This window comes from Danio rerio, chromosome 11 (genome assembly GCF_049306965.1).
Source record: "Danio rerio strain Tuebingen ecotype United States chromosome 11, GRCz12tu, whole genome shotgun sequence".
Lineage (NCBI taxonomy): Eukaryota > Metazoa > Chordata > Actinopteri > Cypriniformes > Danionidae > Danio > Danio rerio.
In genome coordinates this window covers 27,454,249-27,473,848 of record NC_133186.1, presented here as the reverse complement: position 1 = coordinate 27,473,848, position 19,600 = coordinate 27,454,249, and the positions used below count along the sequence as shown (strand labels likewise).

Sequence of the window (19,600 nt, the reverse complement as noted above, 5' to 3'; positions counted from 1 at the left end):
ATAGTGTATATAAGCAAGATGCAGAATCCAGTGTGGAACCCGCTAGGTGATGCATTGAGTGTATGCTTTACTAAATAGATAGGTCTTTAATCTAGTTTTGAACTGGGAGAGTGTGTCTGAGCCTCGGACGTTATCAGGAAGGCTATTCCAGAGTGTAGGAGCCATGAAAGAGAAGGCTCGACCTCCTTTACTTGATTTTGCTATTCTAGGTACTACCAGAAGCCCTAAATTTTGAGATCTTAAAGAGCGAGTTGGTTTGTAGCGAGACAGAAGGTTGGTTATATAAACAGGAGCTAGATTATTTAGAGCTTTATAGGTGAGAAGTAATATTTTAAATTCAATACGAAACTTAACAGGCAGCCAGTGTAAGGAGGATAAAATTGGGGTTATATGATCATATTTTCTAGACCTGGTCAGAACTCTGGCTGCTGCATTATGTACTAATTGAAGTTTGTTAATAGAGGATGCTGGGCAGCCAGCAAATAGAGCATTACAGTAATCCAGTCTCGAAGTCATAAAAGCATGGACTAGCTTTTCTGCATCTGAGATGGATAGCATATTTCGGAATTTAGCGATATTTCTCAGATGAAAGAAGGCAGTTTTTGTGACATGGGATATATGGTTTTTAAAAGTTAGATTGCTGTCTAATATGACACCCAAATCTTTTATAGTAGAGCTAAAGCTAACTTTGTATCCCTCTAATTGTAAATTGAGTTGCGAGATCTGCTGTGTGCAAGATTTAGGCCCAATAAGTAATAATTCTGTTTTGTCGGAGTTTAAGAGAAGAAAATGGTTGGTCATCCAGTCTTTGATGTCTTTGATACACTCAGTTAGTTTAGAAAGTTCAGACGTCTCGTCAGGTTTAGTTGAAATATATAATTGAGTATCATCTGCATAGCAGTGAAGGCTGATCCCATGTCTTCTAATAATGTCTCCCAGAGGTAGCATGAATATTCCCAGAGGTAGCATGTAAATTGTAAACAGTAAAGGGCCTAAAACTGATCCTTGAGGCACCCCATACTTTACTGGGCAGATTTGTGAAGGCTGTCCATTAAGATTCACAAACTATTTATACTATTTATTTATTCAGGAATACTTAGATTTTGGCTCTATGTGCAGAGATCCTGCTGGAATCATGTAGGACTGTATAAAATTCTAGCGCAGTGTACGTTCCTACTTCCTACTGGAGTCCTGTAGGGTTATTTTACTATGACTGTATTATGTCCTGCAGGAAAGTAACATTTCTGCAGGACTTTTTATGTATATTTCTGTAGATTTGTCTATGGATGTCCTGTTTGTGTAACATTTTACAGAAATTATAGGATACAGGATCTAAATTTCTGTATTTTGTAAAAAATAGTGTTGCTGCAATGTTCATGTCTATTATTTCTGGAGGATGTCATGGATCTCCAAATTCAACTTGCCGAGATACAATTTCCAAATCACAAAATGCATACAAAAACAATCCAAAATATCATTTTTGCAATACAGCGTTAGTACTTGTTAACTTTAATTGTGGTGAAAACTTGATAATTTTGAGCTTTTGTCAGCTAATTTCATCTTCCGGGTTCAAAATCTTCATTGGGGAGGATTCAAAATTGGTGGTATAGCACTTAACTGCAAGTGCAGTGTTGACACATCAGTATCTTTTTTATAATTTACTGACTATGGGAAGACCCTGCTTTTTAATTATTCATGACAATACTTGATGCTTTCCAGTAACAGACCTGCCAAGCTGTGAGACTGTGCATGGCACGCAGTATAGACATTTATGAAGGGTCGCAGGTGTTTGTTTCTGTGCATGAGTTCCGGTTGCTGCATAGCTTTCCCTACAATGCTGCTAGGGATGTTTGTGTTTGGAAAGTTTTTTTTTTTTTTTTTTCAGGAGAGCTATGAGAATTTTTTAGTTGCTTAGACAAGGAGAAGCATGGAGAAGCACATGGAAGACTATAAAACAAGAACATTCCTGTATTTTGAGACCTTGCAATATTTGTGAGTGTGGAAGTCTTATAATATTACTATAGTGACTTGATTGCAAGTTGTCATTTGTTAATGGTGATTGTCTCTCTTCCCAAATACCAGCTCTCTGCATAATATTATGAGACAAACCACAAAATTGTTAATTGCCGATTGGCACAGTAACCGATTGGCACAGTAAAATGCCAAACAAGCAGTCATAAGCAAATTCAAAATGATTAAAAAACATTAGAAGCATTAAAGGGTAAAATCTTTCCTTAATATCTACATAGTAGGTGTGTAAGTAACTTAAGTAAGGTTAAGTAACTTATAAAACTGTTTCTAGGTTTTTTTTATTTTAATTTGTTTCTCCATAAAATATCTGTACAATTGGAAGTCCCATATTGACCATATTTGGATCGATTTTGGAAATTAATAAGCTTATGTTTGACAGACACTCATAATTTACCTACAAGGAGTAATTGAGCTATCTAATATAAACCCATCAATGTAATGTTAACCTATTTTGCTCACAAAATCTGTTGTGGATAAAGGTTAGATTACAAATAAACACGACAAAAGAGTCTGATAGTGTCATGTTTTTAAGCTATAATATCAGAGAAAACACTGGCAGGAATTAATATCAACCTCTGCATAAACAGATGACTTTTAATAAAGAATAATTCTTCACTCCGGAAAATAACACTTGAGCTGAGTGATCCTGCAGTCTTTAAGTGTTTGCTGAAACATGCATCAAATTTCATACAATTAAACATACCTTATACCGCATTCATATGAGCATGTATCTCATGCAGTTGTTGCTCAGTAAGGCATAGTAAACACTCTGCGTCTCATATTTTCAAATTAAAAGTCCTGCATGCATAGTAAGTTAAATATAAAACTAAATAAACAGAAAAAAAGCTAAGGGAGGAAAATGATCTTGTTGTCTCACTGGGAAAAGTTGTGGCTTATCAAGCACAGTTTAAAGTGTGCGTATGAATGATCCTGTTTTTGTTTGCAACATTTCAGTCTGTGTTTTGACTAGTGATCTGATGATGGAGCTGTTCATCAGGTCCAGATTATGCAGAGGCTGATCTAAAGTACATGCAAATGCTGATGGTGTGCCCCGTGAGTCACGCAACAGTCTGTTTTGGTTTCTGATTGTCCTTTTTCACACTGGTGTAATTTACATGAGAAAGAGGAAACAGTGGTGTCTGGCGCTTAGTGTATGTCCATTTCCATAAACTGATCTCTTATTATTCAACTATGCTAGGTATACTCAGATTTTTTTATTGGGCTATGCTGGCTGTGGGTGCATGGTCTTGCGTCTCTTGTTTGCCATACATACACCATAGTGAAGCCATTTTCTTTCAGAACTTTTTATCTCCTCTGATAACACCAGATGCTTTCATGTTCACCATTAAAATGTTTAGTGTTTTGGACAGAGCAGGAAGCATCTGAGTCACATACACAGAGACAAGATTGAACACATTCATCTCTTTGTCCTTTGTGCTGCAATGTTCTGCTCTAACTGAATGCACACATCAACACAATTCTGCAAAAAGGAATTCATTTAAGACTTAGAAGCACAAAACTACAAACCGGCCAGGAGCACATACTTCACATATTTGGGGGAAGTTCATTAATTACTTCTTGGATTGGCCAGATCTGAAAAGAAGAGCACTTTAAAAAAAAGGGACACCATCAACATTCCATGTAAGTGAAAGGCTAAATTGGTTTGAATCATTCAGGGGACCTACTGATTAATACATGTCAGCGTCAGAAAAGTGTTGAACACTTTTGACTTATCATGCTGCTTTAAATGCTTAATCTGATTTTTTTTTCTTCCAGTTGTTGTCTTATGGACAATTTCATAAAAATGTCAGCAAATTTAATAAGACAGATATTATCCCCAAGTTCGGAACCACAATTTGCTGGAATTTCATCACAAAAGTATTGTTAACTTGTGGGTCAGATGGACAATTTCAATTGAATTACAATTAAATTCCTTCAAGTATGTGTAAAGACTATTTGGTGCTCTATTGGTTCATTCTGGGCAACATCAAATGATTAGGTCTATTAAGTCACCAAGAGCAGATGTTGTAGTTGTGTGCATAACAGCTTAGCATACAATTGACAGATGTGATTCTTCATTACTGATCTTAGCAGTGGGATAGAGCTTGTCTTGTGTTGTTTTTGAGTCGTTGCCCACATAATCCTGTGTGTTGTCAAAGTCCATCTGAGTCCATCTGAAAGACTGACAAAATTAAATTATTTCCATTTAAACATGGCACCTTACAGGATTCTGTACAAATGTAGCCTTCACTATAATCCCCTTTGTCTTTAAATATGAAATTTAGTGTGTTGCACAGGTTGACTTCTCCAGAAAATACATAGAAAATGATATGTTAGACTGGGCACAGCATGGTCTGCCATGATTAAGGATTTAGCCTTTAATTTTTTTGGAAGGAGTGTTTTAGCAAAAAGTGAAAATGTCAACAAAGTTTTTTTTAAGGTATCAAGTTACCTGCAGATTTCCTGTATATGAGCCCTTTTTGTTCCCGGTATGATTCCTGCAGGATGAGAGTATGTTTTTTGTTGAACTCCTGTAGGACTTTTGCTGGATTGCCACACGTTCCCTGTAGGATTCATGCTAATTCCATATAGGATTCCTACAGGAATGCTGCATGTTTCCTGTCAGATTCCTGTAGGAGCCCTCCATGTTCCTTATAGGAGTTCTGCAAGATTCCTGTTTCTGTTTTTATGGCTTGGAATAGCTGTTTTTGTGTACTTAAAATACAAAATACTGATACGATGCTACAGTACATAAGTAAAGTGATGTAGCTCAGTTGGGTTTACATTTGAATTAGAATATAAAACTCTAAGCATGCAGGCAACTTCATCCAGATGACTGCACTGAGGATTTCTTTATATTAAGTATCAAAAATATTATTTAATTTTTGTTGGTACATTGAGTTTATGTGGTAAATACAAGAAAAATGATGCATATAAATGTAAATCACCTTGTACAATTTATTGTAACGCTAATATACAAAAAAAAAATTAATTTCACTTATACTGAGTTAGTCCATTGGTTCCATCACTTCCAAAGTAACAACACGGGGTCCAGTCATCACCAGCCTTGAGAGAGTACGATAGTCCAGATGAAGCACGCCAAGTCCATTTACTCGGCACACAAACTGCCGTACCTAAGCAAAAAAATATAATAACAATTATAGACCAGCTAATGGTGGATTCCAAATTTTTATTGCACAAGTTGTTTACATGTTATGATCACCTTAACTCCTGCTGTCGCAGCAGGACCTCCAGGATCCACAGCCTGAACATAACAAGGTGTTTTTCCTCGCACTACAAAGCCCCAGCCCAGGGCATCACCGAGGATCTTTAATGATTAAACTCGCATAAACGCACTGCTTAGTTTTATTTTTTGGCCAGTTGAGTGTGACGTATAAAAGACTTACCGTTAGAACTCTTTTTACATAAGGAGCGTCAGGCAATAACAGCTCCTCGCAGGTTACATGTCTTTTCAGTACTGTCAGTTAGAATAAAATGCATCCATTTAGTGCTCAGAATTTGACAGATGATTGATTATCATGAATAGACAAGACAAAATTTGAATACTTAGAATTAAAATAGTGAGTCTGAGTATAGATTCCTTTAACCTGATGTAGGATTGCATCGTACTGCAAGGGCAGCATTAAGAGAAGCAGAGTAACCTCCACATGAGCTGTGTTGCTGATGGGTCACACTTCCACACCGTACAGTTCTAGACAAACTTGAATCCTTATTTGGTTGAACTGAAATTAAAAACAAGAATTGTTCATTGGAAAAATGTAAATGTATTTAGAAAATGTATTGGGAAAAATTATATTAGGTTAATGAAATGATGTGTTCACATTTAACTTTTTTTTTTTTACTATCATACCATACATGTCTTACTATAGCAAAACCACATTGTTTTGTATTGTTTTGTTTCAATCACATAAAAAAATATATATATATATATATATAATACGCACACATATGTCAAAACAAATTTATGTTGGATATGATTAATCAAGATTAATCTCAGCTCTGCTGTGTTAAAATACTTTATATACCTACTTTATACCTTACTTAATAGTTTAAATATCAATATTAAAATCTTAAGCATTCATAGAACAAGAAACATTTGATGCCATGCAAAAATGCTCTCAGTGCAGCCCCAAATTTCCAATAATTGTCAATTTAAAATTGTATACTTTATCATTGTCCTTTAAATCATTAGATTTTACCTATTTGTGAGCAGGACATATTGTTTTTAGTACATTTTAATAACTACAAGTCAGAGTATGTTGTTTATTTGTATATAAATGTATCTATTGCCTGTTCAAATGTTACCAATATTTAGATTTTTTTATTTACTACACTTCCCACATCATTTTCACGATAATTTTAGGAACGTAATTTGATTGAAAATGGGGTTTCTTGAAAAAAAAAGTTATCACGAAAACTTATTTATTAAAACACTGTACAAAAAGGTAATATTTTAAAAATTTAACACAATTTAAAATAGCATTTTCTATTCAAATACAGTTTAAATTGTTTTTAGTCTTGGAATGCATTATTCATTCATTCATTCATTCAATCATTTGTTTATTTATGTTAATTGATCTGGTGCTCAAGTAAAATACTTTCGTGTCATCATACAATTTTTTTTAGTATTCATTTGAAATAGGTTTTTTGTTGACACTTTTGAACAATTTAAAGCATCTGCACTGATACAAATATATATTTATTAACTTTAAATATTTGAATAATAGCAAATAAGCTATTTAATGAAATATGCTCTTATATATTTGGATGCATTTCAGTAATTTGCTCACATCACTATGTTGACCTACAAAGTAAGTCCAGTATTAGATTTTATTATGTGTCAGGGGGTCCATGAAAAGTTTAGGCTTATGAAAAGGGGCCTTTGGTGTAAAATAAAATGATGAGAAACCCTAGGTTAAGAAGCTGGGGTGCTGACACAAGGGTTGCATGTATGGATGTGCATGGAAATAGAGAATTACTGATCTCATTACGCTGTGATATCTCAGCTGTGCCTTTGAGCGAGGCACTTAACATCATATTGCAGTATTTCTCCAGAGGGGCTGACCTTGCAATTAGTGTGTGGAAAAAAATTGGGCCATTTGCTTAAAACCATCTCTCAAGTTCTAACAAAGCATGGAAACACATTTGTAATGTTTTCTATCATTTTACAGCCTTATAAGATGTAGGAGCTTTGTGCAGTGTGAAGGGATTGCAAAGTATTACTTCAATGTCAAATGACTGTTTTTTTTTTTCTCGTTTTTTTTTCCAGTCATGGCAAAATGACATTTTCAGAAAATTACAATGCTAATTTTGGTGCTCAGAAAACATGTTTTATTATTACTGATGATGTTGAAAATGGTTGTACTTCTATATATTTAAAGGGAATCTATGATTTTTTTTCCTAAACAGTATTTTTTTTATTACAATTATACTCACCAGACACTTCATTAGGTACACCTTTCTAGTACTGAGTTGGAATCCTTTTTGCCTTCAGAACTCCCTTAATCCTTCGTGGCAAAGATTCAACCAGGTACCTGAAATATTCCTTAGAGATTTTGGCCCATGTTGACATGACAGCATCACATAGTTGCTGCAGATTTGTCGGCTGCACATCCATGAAATGAATCTCCCGTTCCACCACATCCCAAAGATGCTCTATTGGATTGAGATCTGGTGACTGTGGAGGCCATTTGAGTACAGTGAACTCATTGTGATGTTCAAGAAACCAGTCTGAGATGATTTGTGCTTTATGACATTGCGCGTTATCCTGCTGAAAGTAGCCATCAGAAGATGGGTACACTGGTCATAAAGGCAAGGTCAACAACAATACTCAATAAGGTAGGCTGTGGCATTGATAAAATGTTCAGTTAGTACTAATGGGCCCAAAGTGTGCCAAGAAAATGGTCTTTCACACCATTACACCATCACCTCTAGCCTGAACCATTAATATAAGGCAGGATGAATCCATGCTTTCATGTTGTTGACACCAAATTCTGACCTGACCACCCGTATGTCTCAGTAGAAATTTAGACTCTTCAGACCAGGTAACAGTTTTTCCAATCTTCTATTGTCCAATCTTTTTGAGCCTGTGCAAATTGTAGCCTCAGTTTCATGTTGTTAGCTCACAGGAGTGGCACCCGGTGTGGTCTTCTGCTGCTGTAGCCCATCTGCCTCAAGGTTTGATGTGTTGTGAGTTCAGAGATGCTCTTCTCCATATCCCAGTTGTAACGAGTGGTTTTTGAGTTACTGTTGCCTTTCTATCAGTTCGAACCAGTCTGGCCATTGACCTCAGGTATCAACAAGGCATTTGTACCCACAGAACTGCCGCTCACTGGATATTTACTTTGTTTAAACCATTTTCGGTAAACCCTAGAGATAGTTGTGCATAAAAATCCCAGAAGATAAGATCTGCAGTTTTTGAAATACTCAGACCAGCTCACCTGGCACCAACAACCATGCCATGTTCAAAGTCATTTAAATCACCTTTCTTCCCCATTCTGATGCTTGGTTTGCACTGCAGCAGATCGTTTTGACCATGTCTACATGCCTAAATGCATTGAGTTGCTGCCATGTGATTAGCTGATTAGAAATTTGCGATAACGAGCGGTTAGACAGGTGTACCTAATAAAATGGCCGGCGAATGTATTACTTAAATTATCTTTAGATATTTATTTTAGAATATACATTACTTATATTGACATAATACAATTTACTTATTTTACATATTTATTCTGTTGTGTGAAATAAAATTGGGCCATTTGCCTAAAAACAATTGAAATGAATAGAGAGTTTTCTACAATTGTACTACCACATAAGAAGTCACTGTTGCCCACTGACGGGGGGGATTTGCGCAGTGTGAATGGACTGTCAGGTTGGTCTTCTTGTGTTTGATGTGTTGCACATTCAACCTCTTCATTCTCTGTCTCATGCAACAGTTCAGAAAGACGGCGCCGTCTGCGAAAGTTAATGCAGAACTGATACAGCAGCCCGCTGTCGAAGAAATGGTGCTTCTGAGAGACTGAAATGAAGAGGCAAAGGCAAACATGAAGAGATGATCATTTTACATGGAGGTATGTTGCATCTTGCCTGATGGTGAATAGTGATAGTTATAGTTGTTACCGTGCTGAATGATGTCGTGCTCTAGCAAGGCCTTGCAGAGATCGAGTCCCTGCCGTCGACTCTCGATTTCACTGTTCTGTAGCAGCCAATCAATTAACATGTAACCAGGAAATGAGCGTTCATAAGCCACACCCTCTTCTTGTCTCACCTGTGAGATGGAGTCTTTGCTGGAAATCACTCTATAAGAAGCAAACTGAGATTTAAAATCCTTGAAAATATTCATTACCATATGTTACGCTTACTTTTGGCGACTAGTAGACACTTTTATTCAGTGGGATTTACAAAATATAAAAGGATATAATTTTTCAAAGAAGCAGCAACAGTTGTAACAAACAGAGTTGAGTTTATTAGACAAGAATAATTTATTTGCTGTTAAATTTTTACATTTGCTAACATTTTATATTCAAACAATTGAAGTCATTTAAAGCCTGACATTTTATGAATCACCATTGACCATTATTTACCATAATTCTACTAAAAACCTTTTGCAGCCAAAATTGATTAAATCTTAGCCTGAAGGTGAGCAAATCTACAAATGTTCTTTTTTTTTTTTTTTTTTGGTGGTGCCTGCCTACTTTTTAAAGGGCTAGTTCACCCAAATATTGGAATTTTCTCACCAAATGTTGGTAGACATTGACTTCTATAGTAGGAAAAACTACTGCTATTGAAGTCAGTAGACCCTTTTTCATAGAATATTTGGGTAAATTTAGTGAGCAGTGAATGGAATTTTTTCGCATTACAAACTGCTCAAATGCAATGATGACAGAAGTTTAATTTTAACTTATATTTATCTATTTAAAATAATGTTAAAATAAAGCATTAAAAAGATAAAGATTCCGAGTCAGATAAAATTTGGAAAAATATAATGAATGCAATGACATGTAATTTTTACACAGTGAGATATTTTTTTTTTTAAGAAGTCTCTTGCTTTAGGCAAAGCAATATTTATTTGCTCAGGAATACAATGGGATTGTGTATTTTAATAATAATATTACATTTTAGCTACATTTTCAAAAATCAAAAATGTAAAAAAAATTAAGTACTCATGAAACATGTCTTATTATTACCAGTGTTTGTACCTCTTGTAAAATGTAAATTTTAATAATAAGCCATGATAATTTTTATAATTATTCTGTTATACATAGAAAATTAAAATAGCATTTATTTTTGATATTATAATTTATAATATATTTATAGACTTTTGATCAGTTTGATGCATACTAATTGATGCAAAAATGTTTTATATTCATATATTTCCTACATAGATTATCTTTAACTCACAGTAGATTATAAACACAGTTCATTGTGAGGTCATGGCACTTAATGTCTTAAAAGGACAAACCGGTTGTTTTGCTTTGAGTCCTCAATGCATTGGCTGAAGTCAGGGGAATTAATCTTGTTTTGCCTCTGTTTTTCACTTTCAAAGTGACCGTGGCAGCTAACTTGCATTTTATAAATCACCAAGGACCACAATTCTGCTAAAAATCTTATAAAGTAGAAAATCACCTACATCTTGAAGGTGAGCAAATCATCAAATCTTCTTTATTAGGTGAAATATCTTAAATTTACAGGAGTAGTTCACCCACATTTTGTAATGTTCTCACCAATTACTGTACTCAAGTGGTTCCAAACATTTAGGGGTTAATTTCTTGTTGAACACATAAGAGGGTAATTTGAAAAATGCCATTGACTTCCAGAGTAGAAAAACAACCACCGTGGAGGTCAATAGACCCTTTTCACATTTCATAGTTATAGTTGGGTCATAGTTAGGTAAACTTAGTGAGCAATGAATGGAAAAGTAGCACAAATTTTTTTTTTTTGCATTCCAAATTGCTCAAATAACCCCCAAAAAACTAAATCCATTTTAAATCAGAACATTTGAAACATGCAAAATTTTAAGATGCTGATGAACGTTGAGACACATGTCATTGAGATCTGGCTAGTGGCTACCAGTTTCCAACATTTTTCAAAATATCTTCTTTTGTATTAAACAAGAAGAACATTAAGTAAATGATGAAAGAATCGTTGGTTAAACTAGCCCTTTAGCCCTTTATTATTATATTAAGAATAATGTTAAAACAAAGCATTAAAGAATAAAGATTCCATTCCATTCATTTAGTCATTTATTTTTCTTTTCGGCTTAGTCCCTTTAATAATCTGGGTTTGCCACAGCGGAATGAACTGCCAACTTATCCAGCATATGTTTTATGCAGCCGATGTCTTTCCAGCTGCAACCCATCTCTGGGAAACATCCATACATACTCATTCACACACATACACTACGGACAATTTAGCCTACCCAATTCACTTGTACCGCATGTCTTTGGACTGTAGGGGAAACCGACTGTAGGGAGAACATGCAAACTTCACACATAAACGCCAACTGACCCAGCCGATGCTCAAACCAGCGACCTTCTTGCTTTCAGGTAAAAGCACTACCTACTGCACCACTGGGTCGCCCAAATCAGATAAGTTTTTGATAAACATAATGAATGCAATGAACGTAATGTGATGATCAAACGTACTCCAGAAATTAAAATCATAGTAACATTTGAAACATTTTATTTTCTTCCAGCAAAAAAGTCTTACTGTTCATAAAGTCTTTGTCCACGCATGAAGATCTTAACCTCTATGTTAAAAGGAAATGTGCCGTCGTCCTTTCTGAATCTGTACAAGTATTTAGCATCTCTGAACACGGGCCACTTATCACACACTATAAAGGAAAAAAAAAATCACACATAAAAACAACAACAGTGTACATGTACTTTGAACCTGTTCGTTCAAACATGAAGAGATGAATACAGAGCATGCAAAATATCAGAATAAAAGAATACATTTACAATTATGCTGCTTCTAACTCAATTTTCCAACAAAGTTATTTGTCTACAGAATGCACATGCTTAAGAAACAATTAAGTGCTTTAGAGGTTTTGACAATATACAGTATGATATGTATAAAATAGTGTCATTATTTGAAACGTTTGTGTATTGATGATAATATTTGGTGTAAATAATGTAGTACCGTGATGAATGATGTCGTAATCCATGAGGTGCTGCATGAGTCGGACAGCTGTGTCTCGATCAGATGCTTCTTTATGAGCAATCAGCCAATTAATGAGCTCCTGAGCCACAAAACAGTTCGGGTACGTCCGCAAATGGTGTCTGCGGTCCTTGATCAGTTTGTTATCATGTAGTCGCAGTCTTCAGCACAAATTAAATTCATAATAATCACTACAGCATTGTAAGTAAATAAATATTTCTGCCCTAACTTTTTTACTTGAATCAATTTAATTTTCTAGTAATCCAGTTTAATAACTTATTAATATTATTAATACTATTATTATTATTATTATTATTATCTTTTATAAAATTATATTAAAGTAACGTAAAGCATTTATTGTCATGACTTTTTAACATTTTTACAGTGTTTAATGCAAAGATGACTAACTTTAGGCCTAACAGAACTAATTTTTAGTTACCAACAAGACAATTGTGAGGTGTTGTCCTTTTTAACCATGACATGCTGTGTAAATGTCCTTATGAGACTATAATTTTGGGTTAATAAAGCTTACCTTAGCTGTTCTCCTGCAATCATGACCTCTGCTTTTAGGTTTCTTGTCATCATCGTGCTTTGAAAGTCTCATTGAATGTTCTGTCAAGGCTCTGCATTCGTGCACTTGTTTCCTTGGCTTTATTATTGCTTTTGTGTTGACTAAATATCAAGTGAACTGAGGCTCCAGTTATTCAGTGCTGTGAACTGTTGTGTATACAAATATATTCTATTTCTGCTTCGTTCTCTACATCCTTGTCACAAGAACTTTTAAATGTTGACTCAAGTTTAAGGTAATTTAATTAGTCAGTGCACTACAAACATATCTGATTAAAAGCAGGTTTATCAATGCTGTTTAAACAGATCATTTTTAAATGTTTTCAGATATTGGAAAACATACGTAGTTTCACATAATGACCACATGGTGTCACTAAAAGAGTTGCACATATAAGTAGGCTAAAGCTGGTTTACAGTAGACTGGGGTTCCCAAAGTTATTCCTTTAACAGGCCCTTAGCCAGGGGTGTTTCTGGCAAAGATTCAGAATTTGTCCCGTACATAAGCTTATTTGTCATATTTTGACTGCTATGCCATAATAAATTGTGAAAATAATCCATCGAAGAAGGCTTTAACACCAAGTGGAATCCTTTGTCGGCTGTCATTTCAGCACGACTGAGGAAAGCTGAATTTGCTGGCCAGTTTATTAAATTAATGATATTTAAATATCAAGAGGCTACAGTTTTTAATTAAAACTTTAACAGATTCCTTTTTTTCCTAATCATATATGATGGAATAATAATAAAAAAAAAGGAGTTTTGTATTGTTCTTTTATTTCTTTATTTTAAATATTTAGCAAATATTTTTGATACATAAAATAGTGTGGTTATGATGACCATCCAACAAGCTAATCCAGCAAAAAATAATGCTTAAAGTGTCATTAAAATGCAACCTATTTAAACCAAATATATGCCAAACTCTATTACTATAAATTTGCCATAGGGAATTTCCTAAAAATGTTACTTTAAATCATATTAACTAATGCAGTGTCGATTTAAACATTTTATACTGAACTACTAAAGTAAAAACATAAACAATCTCATTTATAACACAATGGAGTTCAGTGCTGAATACACCAGTTGAGCCAAGTGGTGCTCCTGCCTTCACCTTAATAAAGAAGACTTGAGCATTGTCCTCTATCTGTCAAGAGACAGTTTTCACATTTTAAAAGTGAACATTTACAACATTTAATTGTATCATCTGATTTCAGGTTGTTTTTTGTAGCTCAGCAATAAAACAAAGAAACAAAGGGGTATTTTAAATTCAAAATGACGATCCCTGTCAAAGGCATTCGCCCCAACCACCTCCCCATCATTCTCTCTCTCTATTCAGATAGGATGGTGGGCCAAATCAAAGATCACCACTTTGGCCCGCAGGCTATACTTTGGGCCACGCTGGTATAAGATAACCCATTAAAATGTAATTTTGTGTAACAATATGTACACTGTAAGAAATGCTGGGTTAGTTAAACACAAACTGTGTAAAATTTGTATTAGCCCGAAACATTGGGTTAAATTTGTTCCCGTTCATTTAAATAAAAAAATAAATTCATTTTCATTAAATAAAAAAATAGGCCGTATCACATCCAGAATTGGGTTGAAATAACCCAACATTTTTAGTTTTTAGAGTGTATCTATATGTATCTATCTGGCAAATCTTGTCCGGCATTTGTAGAACAAGAACCTTTCAATGAAATTCTCTATTTAAGTTAATTCTATATTTTAGATAATAAAAATGCTACTTATTTATCATTTAAAAATGTTATACTTACTATTCTTCAAACTATTCGGTTTTACCTGTTTTAAAACTTCTGCCAGCAATTTTTTTGCATTTACAATTTAAAGCAGTACATAACCCCTCCCCGACCGGAACCACGGCATTTAAAATTTTTAAATAAATAAATAAATAAAAGGGACATCACTGTGGCGCAGTGGGTAGCACAATCGCCTCACAGCAAGAAGGTCACTGGTTCGAGCCCCGGCTGGGTCAGTTGGCATTTCTGTGTAGAGTTTGCATGTTCTCCCCGTGTTTGTGTGGGTTTTCTCCGGGTGCTCCGTTTCACAAGTCCAAAGACATGCTATAGGTGAATTGAAAAAGCTGAATTAGCTGTAGTGTATCTGTGTGATTGAGAGTGTATGGGTGTTTCCCAGTGTTACGTTGGGATACGCTGCATAAAACATATGCTGGATAATTTGGCGGTTCAGTCCGCTATGGCGAACCCTGATTATAAAGGCACTAAGCCGAAAAAAAAATGAATGATTGAATGAACTAATTAATAAAATAAACATATATCGTTCCAGACTTTCTGAGTAGACAGTGAGAAAACCGAGTGTACCATATTTGTTCAGTCCATATGTTATCATTTAACATGAGAGACTTAGCAACATCTAAAAGAAGGAATATACAAAAGAGCTGCATGTTAATACAAAAAAAGAATAAGAAAACAGGCTATATCATCCTGAATCACAAAACCTTCCAAATATGTCAAAGGTAAAAAATACATTGTCATATTCTTATTATCATAAGAATTATCATATTTTGTCAATATGTTGTCATTTGACATGAAGGGCTTGGTAACATGCAAAGAGTACAAAATAGAAAGAACATAGAAAGAAAAAAAATAAATAAAATAAACAAATTTATTCTAAAGGCCAGGGAGTTCTTTAAAGTATTTATTAAAGGGGGACCATTTGTCTAGGAGCTTGCGTTTCGAGCCTCGAATCATATATTTAATCTTTTCCAACTGAATGTAAGACAACACTTCATTTATCCAACCAGTCTCTTACCTTTTACTTTAAATTTTTTTAGAAATTGGAGCTCATAATAATCATGTTTCTTATTTTCTACAAAAATCTGTTACACTGAGTAATGTTGTGATATTTGTTGGTTATGTCACGCATATTTTTACTAGTTTTATTCGAAACACACTTGCCATTTAAAATGCTTTTTATAACTCAAACTTTTGTTAATTAAACTACATGGGTACATTAAAAAGGTACATCCTGTCTTTAACCCATGTACATTGGTGTCTTTTTATATTATGTTTATCTAGATATTTATATAAGTTCCGTGTTATATTGCAGTTTATGTCATTTAGTTAATGTGTCTATAGCTTTATAATAGTGTCATGCTACCCTGATGGTCTTGTGCTGCATGAGGCTGTGCTCTGCCTTTATTATTGTTGGTCACAGTTGCTGGAGAAGCTGACTTTAAGTGTTCGTATATGGCCGTACATTGCACCTCCTGAGAGTCAGTACATTTTAAAGTTCACATCATTTACTCACCATTTACTTGTCACGAACCTGTTTGAGTTTCTTTGTTCTGATGAATGCAAAAGAAGATACTTTGAAAAGTGCTGAACACTTTTTACCATTGACTTCCACAGTGTTTGTTTTTTCTATATGAAAGTCAACGGATTTACGTTTCTAACAATTTCCAACATAACTTAGTTTGTGGTCAACAGAAAAAAAGAAATTCATAACTGTTTGGGACTATTTGAGGGAGAGTAAATGGGGAGTACATTTTAATTTGGGGTCAAATAATGTCAACCAGATTATAATAGCTCAAATGTGGCTATTAATTTCAGTCATTCATTCATTTTCCTTCGACGTAGTCTCTGTTCAGAGGTTGCTACAGCGCAATGAACTGCCCACTATTCCACATTACACAGTGGTTGCCCTTTCAGCTGCAACCAGTAATGGGAAACACCCATACACACTCATTTGCACACACTCATATGGCCAATTTAGCTTATTTAATTCACCCATATCGCATGTCTTTGGACTGTGGGGGAAACCAGAGCACCTAGAAAACATGCAAACTCCACACATAAATGCCAGCCAGGACACGAACCAGTGACCTTCTAGCTGTGAGGCGACAATGCTGACCACGGAGCTACCCTGCTGCCCCTGCTATTAATTTTATGTGAAAATACAAGGAAATAAACTTTCACCAAAACTAATCAATGCTTGTCACTGAAGAAATAAAATCTTAAATGGCCTCATAGAGTTGGTCAGTTATCAGCATTTGTTCATTTTTTATTCTTAAAAACGTACACATTAGTCTAGATCAGTGGTTCTCAAACTGTGGTACGTGTACCACTAGTGGTACGCGGGCTTCCTTCTAGTGGTACGCAGAGGAATGAAATATTTCATGTACATGCTACACACATTTCAAAATGTATCAAAAATTATGTATATAATATGCCATATATGACCTATAACCTATATTTCTGAGGTAATCTGCCATGTTTTTTTTAACTGTGAGAGTTGGAGCTGATTTACTGGGCCTACTACGCTAATGTATTTCAACACTGCTCATTTTGGTGGTACTTGGAGAGACAATTTTTTTCTGAGGTGGTACTTGATGAAAAAAGTCTGAGAACCACTGGTCTAGATAAAACAAATTATATATATTTTTAAATATTGATATACTTAATATAACATTATTATTATTATTATCAGAAACGGGTTACATTTTCGTTGTTTAACTTTGACGGGTTTTCTTTAGAGTTTTAGATTTGTACATTGAAGTGTGTTTTGGTGCGACTGACAGCTGTGATAGGGCGGAGGGCGTGGCCTCACTGCGCGGCTGCTTTTAAAGCAGCGTGATTTACTTTCTTTTCAACATACATCCTGCGCTTGTCACCGAGAGACCACCCGAAGCTAAAAAGCGACGACAAACAGGCTAATAGTTTAAGAGGGAGGTTGAAAGAGCACATCCAGCTTGATTCAGAACTGGAGGAATTGTGTTTTCCCCCCTGAACTTTAATGCCAACAAGCACTAAGTTGTTTACTTGATCGAAACATCAGCAGAAATCATGTCGGCGGAGCAGCACGGTCTTCTGGACCTGGCAAAAAATCAGCTGAATTTGGACTACGGTGACTTTGACATGAGGTTTGATGTGAAGAAGGAGGCTGCAGCTTTGGGACCGGAGCGCTCTTTTATCCAGCAGTGCGGCGTGCACGTCCCGGGCTCGGTGTCCAGCACCCCCATGAGCACACCGTGCAGCTCCGTGCCTTCCTCGCCGAGCTTCAGCCCGAGCGGACAGAGGACCGAAGATCTCTACTGGACCCTGAGCAGCACGGGCGCGTACCCGCAGCACGCAGACCCACACTGCCTTGAACTGACCCACGATGACGTCCGGGAAGCTTTAAGCTCTAATCTCATGCATGCACACCCGCCTCAGCTGCACCAGGCAGAGATGGAGGGATACAGGAGCATCGGTCAGTTCGCCCCGCCGGGCATGCAACAGTATCACCACCATCAGCAGCAGCAGCAGTACACAGATCTTCACAACCCTGAGTTTGCGCACGGTAAAAGCGTGGAGCAGTTAATGCAGCAGCTCGACTGCTCTCCGCAAGGCGCGGCGCACTTGAAGCCGCTCCAGCAGACGCACCATCGGCGCAGCGAGCGCGCAGAGAGCCGCTTCTCCGACCAGCAGCTTGTGTCCATGTCCGTGCGCGAGCTCAACCGACATCTCCGCGGGATGAGCAAGGACGATATTATCCGCCTCAAGCAGAAACGTCGTACCTTAAAAAACCGCGGCTACGCGCAGTCGTGTCGGCATAAACGCGTTCAGCAGAAGCACTTGCTGGAGCACGAGAAGACGAGCCTGGCGACGCAGGTGGAGCAGCTGAAGCACGAGCTCGGTCGGCTGGTGCGCGAGAGAGACGCATATAAACTCAAGTGCGAAAGGCTAGTGGTCGGAATGAGCTGCCAGAGCAATAATGGACCCTCTTGTGAAAACCCATCATCGCCCGAATATTTGCGATAGTTCTCTGTGTACTTAGAAGTTCTCTTAAATATTATATATAAAAGCAGCATAAGATTGTTTGCTGGTCTGTCCAGTTGAAGAATGATCTGCAAGTCCAACAAACTTTTAGACTGGTTTTAGGTGTTTGTTTTCTTTTTGTCAGCAGGGGAAAAGTTTTTATTCTGTTATCTAGTATTTTATATTTTCACTCAACTTTATCTCTGACATGTCAAGCTGGTTTTGATAATGTATCTTTTATCTTCTGGTTTTCGCCATCTCAGCTATGCAAATGACATTTGACCCTTTTGGCAATAGATGCATTGCACTGTTTGTTTGTTTGAACATTTTGTATATCTTTTATTTGTTTGTCGAATCAGTTGTAACATTTTCAAGAATTGTCATCAAAACTCTTTTGAAAGGGAAATTATTTTTGATTTGCAATTAATTTTTACCTCCAAAATAAATTTTGTTGAAAGAAAAATATTATTTGTGTTTCCTAATATATTCTTTGTGTTATGTTTTTGCACAACTGCCTTAAAGAGGCAACTTTTTGTTCCACAAAGAGCCCTTCAGTGACCAGTTTAAAATGTAAATAAGTTTTTGTTTAATCTAAATAATTTTTATCATAAATAACTTTTGTTTTCATAACATTAATGCCAAAAATAAAATTTCTAAACTGTATTGTTTAACAATATAAAAGAAGCACCATTTTAAGTGTTAAATATCTCTCGGGTATTTTTGTAAAATAATATTACTCCATTATAAAGAATATAAAGAACCATTTGTGCAATTCAACATTGCACAAAGATTAAATGTACCCACTAACGCCAATGCAAAAAATGTTCCAATTTTAAGCTGTAAGCAATCAATGTAAAAACATGGCTCATAAAATGTTGACACAGATTGATCTGAAACCCTTGAGAACATAAAAAAAAATCCCAGTACACAGGTATGTCTACTCGCAACAACCTTTGACCTCACGCAGCGGCTGTTTCCTGAGACAACTGTGTTTCTAATGACTCCAGAGACTCAGAGAAGAGCTGCACGCCACTGATTGTACCAGCGTGGAA

General features: G+C 35.9%; 2 protein-coding genes and 1 long non-coding RNA gene across 5 annotated transcripts in view; 2 read left to right on the top strand and 1 right to left on the bottom strand.

Moving 5' to 3' along the window:
* Positions 1-19,600, top strand: part of LOC101882529 (uncharacterized) — a 38,312-nt gene that overhangs the window by 2,605 nt on the left and 16,107 nt on the right. For both annotated transcript variants that reach the window (XR_224449.6, XR_012387177.1), the window contains exon 2: positions 8,988-9,122. This is a non-coding gene — a long non-coding RNA (uncharacterized lncRNA). The remainder of the gene's footprint in view (positions 1-8,987; positions 9,123-19,600) is intronic.
* On the bottom strand, positions 963-14,084 carry si:dkeyp-97e7.9. Of its 2 annotated transcripts, XM_073916768.1 has the most exons (12): positions 12,743-12,912; positions 12,193-12,371; positions 11,761-11,884; positions 9,320-9,350; positions 9,172-9,247; positions 8,861-9,070; positions 5,640-5,774; positions 5,439-5,509; positions 5,255-5,359; positions 5,036-5,165; positions 4,484-4,529; positions 963-4,213 (listed from the first exon to the last, which is right to left on the bottom strand). In XM_073916768.1, exons 1-10 carry the CDS (start codon positions 12,793-12,795, stop codon positions 5,040-5,042), a joined length of 1,110 nt encoding a protein of 369 aa, XP_073772869.1. In that variant the 5' UTR covers positions 12,796-12,912; the 3' UTR covers positions 963-4,213; positions 4,484-4,529; positions 5,036-5,039. The 2 variants fall into 2 exon arrangements, with proteins under 2 accessions (XP_073772869.1, XP_021335517.1); XM_021479842.3 differs by having other exon boundaries at positions 1,883-5,165; positions 9,172-9,350; positions 12,743-14,084.
* mafbb (v-maf avian musculoaponeurotic fibrosarcoma oncogene homolog Bb) lies at positions 17,400-19,011 on the top strand. Its single transcript, NM_131842.2, has one exon. The coding sequence runs from the start codon at positions 17,595-17,597 to the stop codon at positions 18,549-18,551; it is 957 nt and encodes a 318-aa protein (NP_571917.2). The 5' UTR covers positions 17,400-17,594; the 3' UTR covers positions 18,552-19,011.

Coding starts and splice junctions, on each gene's coding strand:
- si:dkeyp-97e7.9 (XM_021479842.3), bottom strand. CDS start 12,795: ATGATGACAAGAAACCTAAAAGCAGAGGTCATGATTGCAGGAGAACAG. Junction 11,885..12,192: donor TTACGACATCATTCATCACG/GTACTACATTAT, acceptor TTTCCTTTATAG/TGTGTGATAAGTGGCCCGTG. Junction 5,510..5,639: donor ACGATGCAATCCTACATCAG/GTTAAAGGAATC, acceptor TCTAACTGACAG/TACTGAAAAGACATGTAACC.
- mafbb (NM_131842.2), top strand. CDS start 17,595: ATGTCGGCGGAGCAGCACGGTCTTCTGGACCTGGCAAAAAATCAGCTG.